Source organism: Abramis brama (genome assembly GCF_963993115.1).
Source record: "Abramis brama genome assembly, chromosome: 3".
NCBI classification, from domain to species: domain Eukaryota; kingdom Metazoa; phylum Chordata; class Actinopteri; order Cypriniformes; family Leuciscidae; genus Abramis; species Abramis brama.
In genome coordinates, this window is record NC_139965.1 from 35279492 (window position 1) to 35291000 (window position 11509).

The window sequence follows — 11509 nt, forward strand, 5'->3', positions numbered from 1 at the left end:
TGGAATTTCCTTTATTGCACGCTGAGCTTACAAAAAGTGCTGTGGCCATCATCAGATGGTAGTAATACCATGGTATATTGTACTGAATACCACATTCCTACACCAAGAGTGTTTTTACACAAGTTTTTCTTAACGTTTTCCATTTGAAGCTGGATTTCCCCCATAGATAGCCTACCCATAAGGTATTTTCCTTTGTGACGTAGGCCTACTAAAAACTTGAATAAGCGTCAACTGTATGATTACATCGCCGTCTTCTGGCCATTCTTACACAAAAGTCATGAGAATTACTTATTTTCTGCACTAGATGTCAGTAATGTTTCCCACATTCGAAGGAAGAATAACAATAATGGTGACATGTAGGTATATCATCAACCGTTTTTCGGTCAAAACATAGACAAATGCAGCTGATAATTGAGTTTATGTTTAAATTATAGGCTAGTTAAGGCTGAGATGAACATGAGATCGCTATTACATTAGCTGCTACATCGCTTATGCTTGCGATACAGACCGTTTCGCTTATTGGTCAAGGACATTATAGACATTCATGCCTTTTATTAAAGTATCTGGACCGTGATTAAATTAGCATCAGAAAATATAGGTTATGGTTCTTCCGTATTTGCGTCGTTGGCGATACCTTCATAATGCATCATCATCATCACTCCTTATTTGCATACTACTTTCGCTTCCTCATCGGGAGACAACTTGATCACTTTCTGTAACAAACATGACCAACAGCGTCGACGATCAAACGCCGGTTTCGCGGAAAGACGTGTTCGTTAAGTATTTACAGCACTACGACAAAGTTAGTTGTGAAGGCGATGTGAAAGTGTGTTCAGAGACACAGGTGACAGATGAAGCCAGGCGCGTGCTGCTGTTGCCGGAGGAAGAGCCGCGGAAGAGATTCAACACGCTGCTGGACTTCTACGAGACTCTGTACAAGCACGCACAATACAGGGACTGCCAGAGACACGTCCACGACTTTAGAAAAGCCGCCGAGTTACTGGAGATGTTCTGTGTCAACCTGTTTTTGTTTCCGTGGAAGAAAGAGATTAAAACATTAAAGGTAAATAAAAGTTTTATCGATAGGTCTGTTCTCTCTACTCTTCCAGCTGATGGCAATAACAGCCAGGTTTGCTGTTCTTCTCTGGTCTCCTATAGCCTTGTCAGTCTGTTTTTAGGTTTTAGAAGGGTTTGGGGTAGGCTATAGCCTACTTTCCCTTTGGTCAGGACAGGAAAGTTGCTTTCAGTTAAAACAGCTCAAACATGCATGTTAGTCGGGGACGAGGCTTAGGCTAAGCCTTGTCTGTGAATTATGCCAAATGTTGCCAAATCCAAATAGCCAATATTCTGAGAGTTGATTATAAAACAGCTTAAACCAGTCTCAGGTGGTTTGCTGTTCTTTAATAATTTCCTAACCTGGTCTGGCTGATTTTAGAGGGGATTAAAGATGGTTTTGCTGGTCTTAGCTGGTCTCCCAGGCTGGTCTGTTGACTGGCAGACCTGCTAGACCAGCCTAAACCAATGAATACACCTGATTGCAAATCCCAAATTTCTTAGACTGGTATACACACTCTGAATCTCAAAAGAACATGAGTTTAATTAATTTATCACAAAATCAGGACACAAGGTTGGATTATTTAAAAAGTGAAAAGAGACCTAAAACATGTCATAAATTCTGTACATATCATTAATTGGGACTGTTTTTCCCTGTTCTCTCAGAAATTTACAGGAAACTTTGTCTATTACATCAAGCCAGTATTGCCTTTTGCCAGGAGTATTCTTCAGATTATCGGATACTGTGTAGAAACAGACACTGAGTATAGACTGTCTGATCATTTTGATCCTGAAAAGGCCAAGAGTATGGGATTCGACCTTTTCCTTGCCAGGTTAGAGTGCGAGTATCTTCTCGAACTCATGAACCAGAGATCACATGTAGAATGTCTGGACATCCTTCAAACGAGAGCATCTCCTTTGACCTTCAGTGCTGGGGAAGAAGTTTCAGAACCTATCAATGACATCTGTAATCTAAATGAGGATGTTTTTAAGGATGATGGGCATGTTGAAGGCGGCTCACTGGTAAACCCAGGGGAACAACAGCAACAAGAGTCACTTAAATGTCATGAACCTCATAATCAGGAATTCAACAAGTCTCAAGACAGTGCTATATCTGATGTAGCAAGACCATCCAGCTCATTCATGACTGATGATAAGTCTATCTTGGAGATGAGGGAGAGCTACCCAGACCTGGCCATCCGACAAAAGCCTATTTTCCAAAATTCTCAAAGAATGATGCAGCCTCTCAAGGCCCAGGAGAAGGCTGGATGCAGGGGCCACAATGCAGGCCTGTTCCACGAGGTCAGTACTGACATGAGTGGACCCCAGTCTATAGCCATGCACAATGAGACCACCCCAGGTCATAGAAAGCTACACATCCCAAACCCACTTGTAGAAGCCCAAGCCTTAGATGACAAACTATTGGTGCTTCAAGTCGGGACACTGCTGCAAGGACGCAACCGTGAAGGCTCAACAGAAGACTGCTTGCTTGAGCTCACTGAGCGAATGGGAAAAATGCACGTGAAGGACCTCAGTGCAGATGAACCCCTTAAATACCCCATAGAGGAGACCGCACAGGCCCAGCCATCTAGTGGACATAATGACGTCATCACAACCCCACCCACAAAATCCCCAGATGGCATGAGCCTGCCCATCTTGTGCAGCCCATCCCAGGAGCCTGTCTGCAACATTGCAGGTTGCGGGAGCTGTGCTGGATCTGATGGCGTTCTTGCACAGGACAGCACTATTAAAGAGCCTCCTCAGTCAATCTACATCCCTAGCGCACTGAACGAATGTACAACAGTGTTTGGACCACCAACTGACCACAGTCAGACTGCCAATGAGGGTGCAAGCGCCCACAAGAGTCCCATATCTCAACAACCAGAAGACGAGCTAGACCAAACATACGTGATGGTTTAGACACAAAGTATTCAAGGTTTTTCCACATCCATGCCAGAGATTTTAAAGTATGCTACCGTGTGGCAGTGCAGTGACTAAATTAATACCTTTGTGCTAGTAATGATGTACAAAGCATTTTTATTGATACCGAGTTTCTTGTTAATAAAGCCATGATTTCACTTACAATTTCTGAAGGTAACAGGAAGAATGTCTGTGTGCAATACCTTTTATCATAGCTTTTTAAAGTGAAGGAAGGTTTCTTGCTGCTATAATTTTCATGAACCCAGCTAACATTTCATGGTTTGTCCATGGGTTCCATGTTGGCCCTACCTGAATTAACCTATACTGGTGCTAATTCAGATCACACCTACATTGGCCCCACCATGAAATGTTGCCTGGGAGCTTGCTTGGGTCAAAATGATTCTAAGAGCTTGATTTATTAGGTACTGTGCCTTACTAAATGTAGAGAAACAGCTAAATGTGCACCTACTTGTCTTAATGGAAGATCACTTATTCTGCAGGACTGTTTAACCTTGGATTCATGTAGGTTAATATAAATGTAAAAAATATGGTGTTCTGGTGAATCTTATACTGCCTATTATTGAAAGTAATAAGGTCTTACATTCTTTGTATTAATCTTACAGTACTACTGAGGCTACAGTGGAGCATGCCATACAATTATGTGACTAGATTTGAAATGTAATAAAATAAATATTTTCAAATACTTTTTCATGTAGTTTATTTAAAACAAAGTCTTGTGCAGTTTAAAATACATTGGTCTCAGTAACACCTTAAGTAACATACATTTACCATCAGGATCTGTACTTGTTTAGTGATGGTATCTGCAAGTGGCAGAATGAACAACAAGTGGCACGGAATGACCAAATCACATAGAATACATTTACATGCCCTGTAACAAAAGCAGTAGTTTCAGATAATATGGAATGATTCTATAAAACTAAACAAATAAATTACTTTATATACTGTTAAATGCTTAAACCAAGTTTACAAGGACTACACATGCAAATACACATAATAAGCATAAAAGGTAGCATTCAAATAAAACACTTATATAAATTAATTTACAAATCATACTATGATTTACTAAATCAACTTCTATTTCAGTAGGAATGTTTGCACAAAGTGCCTGCTTCATCTGTCTCTGAGAGAGCAGAAGAAATTTGTAAACTGATAAAACCATCATTCTCTGAGATCCTTTACTCAAGAGCAATGTGCCATTAGTATCTTCTCTCTGTTCTCCTCATACTTATGCAGCATCTTCTTAAGATCATGATCTGCTGGGATTACCTGCCCACCAAAGTGAAAAAAAAGAAAGAAAAAATCACTTCAATACATATTGCATGGAACATTACTCATGATTTCAGCTCGTCAACAGGTGATTACACAGTGTCATAATACTCATCAATTGATGCAGTAAAGCTTTTTAACCAACAAATATTGACAGAAACTCACAAGAACTGGAGCAGGAACTTCAAATGACTTCTTATGAATCAGCCAGTCTTCATACAGGTTATGGATGGATTCTAGGTATTCCTAAAGTGTGCAAATCAGTGAAAGTATCTCTAAAAATAAATGATAAAATGTGTAATATTTGTAATCTATCCTTCTGATAACATCCAGTAGGAGTAGAGACTCAACTTTGTTTTTTGTTTCAGATTTGTTTTTTGCATGCACACAATAGCTGAATTACAGCTAAACAACAGCTCACCAAGGGAATAACCTTTTCTTCCTCTCTGCACCTCTGCTTTAGTCTCTCGTAGCAGGTCTGTGGAGAGGTCTGCAGGTAAACTGAGTAAAAACATATGTGAACACACGTTTTAGTAACATTACACAACAACAATTAAAAAAATAATAATTGATCCACATCTAACAAGCAACATGCAGTGCAATACAGAAATATTTGCCATACCAATAAGGTCCACAGGAATAGCAATGTTCTTTATGATCCACTCAAACCATTCACTTAAAACAGCAAAGTCCACCTCAGGCATCTTTCCACTGTCAACCAAGCCAAACAATCCGGTTTTATTTAATGTTAACAGCTACACATTTAATAATAAATAGTTGACATATAAAAGTTATTTCAGATTCCTGATCAAATCTACCTTTTAAAAAGATTTTCCACAAAAATGTACTTAGCACTGTAAATAGATCTTTCCAGCATTCTGATTGGCAGTGACTGTGATGATAGAAAGAAAAACAACAGGTCATAAATTATTAGCATTCCATTTCCTCTATTCACACAGAAGGCGGTGACTCATTTCTGTATTGCAGAACAGAAACAGATACATGTAAAGCAACGAACAAAACTGACTGTAGGGATGTGAAAGAGGACTTATACATGCCATTGGTTGGACGTGGCGATCCAGCATTGTGAGTTGCACATATGTCTGAAGGGTGAGCCCCCATCTGGTTGGGTCCTGGTACATCAATCCCTGTGACAGAATAGAAAACATTTATAATGTCATATTTGCACTGCAAAAGTTTAATAGTACAGCTTCTGAAGATGCATTTAAGTGTCTTTACACTGACTGTTTTAATGCTGCTCAAAGGTGCATTTACACAGGAATGTTATCCATATAACTTTAAACCATCTGAGGTGGGTCAGAGCAGGCATAATTTTGTCTGGCTTTTATGTGGCAACGGAATTTTAAACAGGCACAGAGCAGCCTTAACTCATCTGTGTAAAAATGCATTAAGATAATTAAGTCTAATAATAACAAATTTACACTGCAAAGCTGGCGCAGGGGCACTTCTGAAGTGGCATTTGAGTGTTATTACACAGACTGTTTAATGCTGTTCATAGGTGTCATAAATGCATTTACACATCAATTACAACTGTATGATTTGATACTAGGGGCTGAGGTGGGTCAGAGCAGGCATAATTAAGTTTGGCTTTTATACGGCATAGTATCTTTCCACAGAATTTTGAGCAGGCACAGAGCAGCTTTTTTTCTCTGTGTAAAGATGCCTTAATGCAATAAAGTATAGCCTACAATTGAGCCAAATTTACAGTGCAAAGGTGGCACAGAAGTGTCTCTGAAGTGAAAATTAGGTGTCTTTACACAGACTCTTTAATGCTGCTCAGAGGTGGCATAAATGCATTTACACAACAATAACTGCATACTGATATAGAAGGAGCTTAGGTGGGATAGAGCAGGCATAATTTAGTCTGGCTTTTATGCTGCATTGCATCTTTACACGGAATTTTGAGCAGGCTTAACTCAGCTGTGTAAAGATAGGGATAACGACAAAGCTCATTAAATCCACAGTAAAGTGCTACTGGATCCCTACCAATGGATTGCAACCCTGCACATTTCTCCATTTAGACACAGGCTCTGTCAGCACCTGAAACACAAGACACGTTTTAGTTGTCTATGAAATAAGACAAGATGAATGAATGAATAACAAGAATAGAGGGAGAGAGATTACAGGTACTGTGAGAAATGTTACACATTTACTGTATTACCTCAACGTCACTGGTTTTGCTGAAGTACTCCAAACATGTTGTCTTTCCACTTGCAATATTTCCCTCTAACCAAATCTGAACAAAAGTGGATGCAAATTTCAAAACAACAACATCTTTAAGGATGTTATGTTCACTGTGTTCTCGGCCGTATTGTGACCCTCTTTCAGAGAAGAGGATCTATTCATCAGTCATAACTCACCACTGATTTCCTCTCCTCGCCGTTTCTAACCAGTTTTCCTTGAGAAAAAGACAACATAATGAATTTCTTCTCGGATTCAGCGTTAGATCTCTATGGCATCAGTCAAAGGATCGAGGATGTACAAGGCAACAAGCTTAAGCTCATGTCAGTACTGTTAATGCAAAGCTGCTTGTGCATAATGTGGCTCGGTTAGTGGAGATTTGAATAAAATATGAACAGAACTATAAATGTTACAAAAACAGATAAGAATGAGAGTTGTGGTCGCCGTTTTATTGCGTAGAACGGAAGTTGGCACAGGACTTACTGTCACTGAGAGACGTGCTGCTGTTGCGCGGATGTCCGATGAAATGCTTTCCCAGTGCAGGTGTTTGTCTGACAAGTACATTTGTCGACAGAGATTTGTGTGAACACAAAGGTAAGACAACACGGCAAAACGTTTTGAACGAGTTAACAATCATCTCGCTAGTTTAATCGACGTTTAGTAGTTACATAAACAAATAAGCAAGTGTGATGATGCGCAAAACTTTCAGTGTTACGTGCAACATTAATGAGCAACCAAAACATGTCAAAATAAAAGTCTAAATTTTTAAATCGTCACAAAAATGATGTTATTATTACAACATAAGCCATTATTATTATTAAAAATAATGAAATAAAAATAAATTAAAACAATTTTTTGAGAGAGCTAAGCTTGGGCTACTTTTAGAAACTTTTCTCTTTATGCCTTGAGTTTAGTATTGTCTTGTTATGCACACTTGTAATACTGTGGGTGTTTCTTATTACACACACTATCACATTATGGGATGTTCTCTCGGTTAGTTCACTTCAGGAAGCCTGTTTGTTATATTGTTCCTTATCAGAACATGATGCTATCTCAGACATCCAAATTACAAAACTAATTTGAAACCAAATATGAATTACATATTTTTGTAGGCCAACCCAGAAGTTAGCATCAAACTGGTTCCCTCGACAAAAACCCAATAGGATTTGTCCATAGGCTTTTGAATGATTTCAAAAATAAGCTTTGTGATCAACACAAGTTTGATACTTGCATCTTTTGTCCACCGAGATAACTTTCACAAATAAACACAACTTTTATGAATTTTGAAGCCTAAATACAACCTCCAGAAATAAAAAGCTAACCTCAGGCAATAAACTGACTACACCACGGTTAGTTTGCGAATGCTAAAATGTTTGTTTCCAGGTTTTGGCCTACAACATACGTCATCCCTGCAGCACTCTGTTTTACTACTTCAAGTGCATTGTAGCATATTGAAAATGTTAATAAGGTGTGCAGCAAAACCTACACACATTAGAAGCAGTGTGTTTGCTTCATATTGTTTGTCTGTCACAATATAATTGAATTGAAATTGTCTGTAAAATAATGTGTGGCTGCTTAAATAAAAGAGTTAAACAATAAGTTGACTTGTATTTTGATTCACATGAATATATGTCACCAAGTATATAGATATCAGCCAGAATCACTGACCAGTAGAATCACAATGATGTCTAATCCTTGATTGGTACAAGACTTGGCTACATTTCCTATAAGTTTGCCACCTAAACACTCAAACATACACACAAAAACTGGACTCAATTCAACAATGTTAAGTGGTTGGAAAAAAAAAACCCTCCTTAATTGGTACTTCATGGACAAAAGTGGGCACCCATAGGAAATAAATAGGAAATACTATAATTCAGAGCAATTTTTTTTTTATTTGGCCAATAAAAATCAATAAATACACCACAATGCAGATCATAAATACACATAAATGAAGGGGTGAGCCTATACAACATTCTCAATGTGGCAAACAATCACACTCTCTCATACACACACACATCCACAAAAGCATTGCATTGAAGCCATTGAATGAGCCTATAACAGAGCAGTTTTAAAAAAAAAAAAATACATACAGAAACAGAGAATTGAATGAGCCAATAACTGAGCATTTTTTTTTATGTGCCAGCCACATTTATGTGTACATAGTTTATTCTTTACCTGTTTATTACCATTTACTTTTATTGAGTTATTGTTAGGTTTATTGTTTATTCTTACCCGTTTGGTACTTTTGTGAGTTTGAAATTTGATGTTTTTTGTTAGAAATAAAGGACAAAGTCTCCTACTTTGCCTTTTCCTTATAGCATGGTCATATAGCATTTGTCTTTAAATATATTTTGGCATCTTTGTATAGTCTCACCCAACACAAATGGTTGTTAAATAATAATTCTACAATTTTAACTAAACATGGACACAGTTAAGAGGTTAAGTTCATTACAACAATGGTTTATAGATTTCAGCATATATGCAGCCAGTGAGTACAGCATCTAGTGGCTATTGATATTTTTGCTCTTTTGCTATTTTTATACCATCATGTCACCAAAGTTCCCAAATATTTAGGTTTTGGCTGTCTGAACTTACTGGAATGATTTTTTTTTAATAAGTAAAATAAATATTAAATATAAAATAAACATATTTTACAACAAAAATATTGTACTTTTAGAGGTAAATAAAATCAAAAATACCCCAAAAATCTGAAAAAAAAAAGCATAAATTGATATTTTTTATTTGATCAAAGATAGTGACATTATGTATTAAAAAAAAAAAAAAAAAAAATTGGGACCACACCTGAGAGAAATTGCAGGACCAATTAAGGGCTGCTATGCGAAGGACACTTGAGGGCTAGAGATCATAGACCAGCTGTAATATACATACATACATAAGAGTGTTTATCACTTTTAGCATTCACTCTACATAATTTTCAATGCATCCAGGAATATTATCACCTGACAGAAAGATCTGATAAGATCTGAACAAGTCTAAATCCAGAGAATCCATTTTTACTGATGAAAAACTGTTGAGTGCATTTTTTTAAAAAAGATGTGAAATTAGTCATTTCCTGATACTAAGAGGAAGCATTCAATCAGGAAGTACGTCTGTCATGTTTTACTTCTGTCAAGCTGTGTTTTGAGAGCAACTCATCGACATAAAACATACGAACAAAGATCATATTAATGCCGCAATGGAAGTTGATTTGGGCTTTTTGAAGTCCACAAAAGGTCTACTGAAAATAGCAGAAATGGTGAGAGATTTGTGAAAATTTAACATGGTACTTTTCTGCACACTTTTTAAAATACTTTTTGGTAAGGACAAATGCTCAGACAATCACTGACTTGTTTAAATAGTGCAAGGCACAGACTTGATACTTTGAATACAACATTGTTAGAAAGGGAAACAATGTAAACCTGCTTAAAAAACAACAACAACAACAACAAGGTTCGTACAGATGATTTGACACAATGTAAATTCAAAGAATGTTGAAAAACATTATTCACAAAATCACATTACATTCCAATAACGCAACATCTATAGTCTAAAACCATTTTACTTACCATCTTACTAAATGTCTTGTTGAAATTCCCCGAACAACCCTTGAGTAATATTGTCTTGGCAGGTGTGTGTTTTTGTGGCTTTTGTGTGTTATGCAGCGGCTTCTAGGCCCCCCTACATTGCCGCAACATGCATGGAGTTTTTCATCACATTTGGATTTCTTCTGCTCTACCTACTGAAACTCAACAAGATGTTCACTTTCTTCTTCTGGCCTCTTATTGTAAGAGCATACATGCACTTGATTGAATCAATGTGGATATACCTGCAACTGCAGTTGTTATTGCAAACACAATTTTTGTTAATGCACTTTTGCTCCACAGGATGTGTTCAACTCATTCTTTGCAGCTACACTGATGTGTATTATTAGCCTGGTAGCAGTTTCTACCTACACAGTGAAGGGCACACTGAGCGGAGGGGTGAGAATTCACACATCCTCTCTTCCTGGAACTCTCTCTTTATATTTTCAATGATTATGCAGGCCTTATTAAATCTATCAGACATTTTCATACTTATTACATCTTGTGAATATCATTGTGAATGACCCAGACATTATGACACAACAAGTTTCTCACTATTCAGTGTCTTTTGGTTGGCAGATTGTGGGCTTTGTGGCTGCAGCCTTTTTGTCTTTGGATGGCTATATCCTTCTCAAAAAAATCACATTCAACAAGCCAAGAACCACCACAGAGGCCCAAAATGGGGGAGATTAAAGCTCTGCAGGACCAGCTCTCTCATTTTGTGAACGGACCATTTTCACCAAAATAAGATTGTAAAATACTTGTATAGTAATAATGTAAATTCACTTCTTTTATGTATAATGCATGTTAAACCTAAGGGAAACCTATGCACAAATGATCACCACTCAAAATACATTTGTCCATGTGAATCAAATTGAGGATCTTGTCGTTATTGTCTTAAAACATTAACCCCGACTGATTTAATTTCCTTATTCCACAAGTGAAAATTTGTTGTTATCCAGAATTATTATGCAAATTTGGGGTTGATCCCAGCAAGAACAATCTCTTCAAACCATGTTCAGTATAAAAACAGAGGTCTACATGCGTTATATATTAAACATATATATTTTAAGAATGTTGGTATGTTCACAAAATAGGTTAATTACATTCAGTGGTTGCATTTTACTTATTACCTCAAATACCATTAAAGACCTTTAAAAACAGTCTGGAAACTTTATTATATGTTATTTATTGTGTTTGTTATTTAAACATTTATTTGTATAGCGCTTTTCACAATACATATTGTTTCAAATCAGCTTTATAGAAAATGCATGTCTACATTACAATTTAGAGTTATCAGAGGGTCGAAATAAAGTATGAACAACGTGTTAGCCAAAGTCAAATACCTTCCATGTTTTTACTAGCCTAAACGGGGCTTGAAGTCTGTCAGATTCAGACCCCAAACAGAGGATAAGGGTTAACTGTTCAGTCAGAAATGTGCAGTTGTTGCACATAATATCTTT

General features: G+C 37.2%; 3 protein-coding genes across 3 annotated transcripts; 2 read left to right on the top strand and 1 right to left on the bottom strand.

The window, feature by feature from the left end:
• Positions 1–322: 322 nt before the first annotated feature.
• LOC311079996 (uncharacterized protein) lies at positions 323–3673 on the top strand. Its single transcript, XM_084109733.1, has 2 exons — positions 323–1063; positions 1720–3673. The coding sequence occupies exons 1-2, from the start codon at positions 725–727 to the stop codon at positions 2971–2973; spliced, it is 1593 nt and encodes a 530-aa protein (XP_083965859.1). The 5' UTR covers positions 323–724; the 3' UTR covers positions 2974–3673.
• A 1-nt stretch (position 3674) lies between these two features.
• On the bottom strand, positions 3675–7235 carry tk2 (thymidine kinase 2). The gene is made up of 10 exons (XM_084109734.1): positions 6946–7235; positions 6642–6679; positions 6443–6517; positions 6268–6321; positions 5319–5408; positions 5079–5152; positions 4883–4971; positions 4682–4761; positions 4426–4506; positions 3675–4260 (listed from the first exon to the last, which is right to left on the bottom strand). Exons 1-10 carry the CDS (start codon positions 7097–7099, stop codon positions 4174–4176), a joined length of 822 nt encoding a protein of 273 aa, XP_083965860.1. The 5' UTR covers positions 7100–7235; the 3' UTR covers positions 3675–4173.
• Positions 7236–9540: 2305 nt separating this feature from the next.
• Positions 9541–10920, top strand: cklf (chemokine like factor). Its single transcript, XM_084109738.1, has 4 exons — positions 9541–9721; positions 10094–10249; positions 10350–10445; positions 10626–10920. The coding sequence occupies exons 1-4, from the start codon at positions 9662–9664 to the stop codon at positions 10737–10739; spliced, it is 426 nt and encodes a 141-aa protein (XP_083965864.1). The 5' UTR covers positions 9541–9661; the 3' UTR covers positions 10740–10920.
• Positions 10921–11509: the final 589 nt, after the last annotated feature.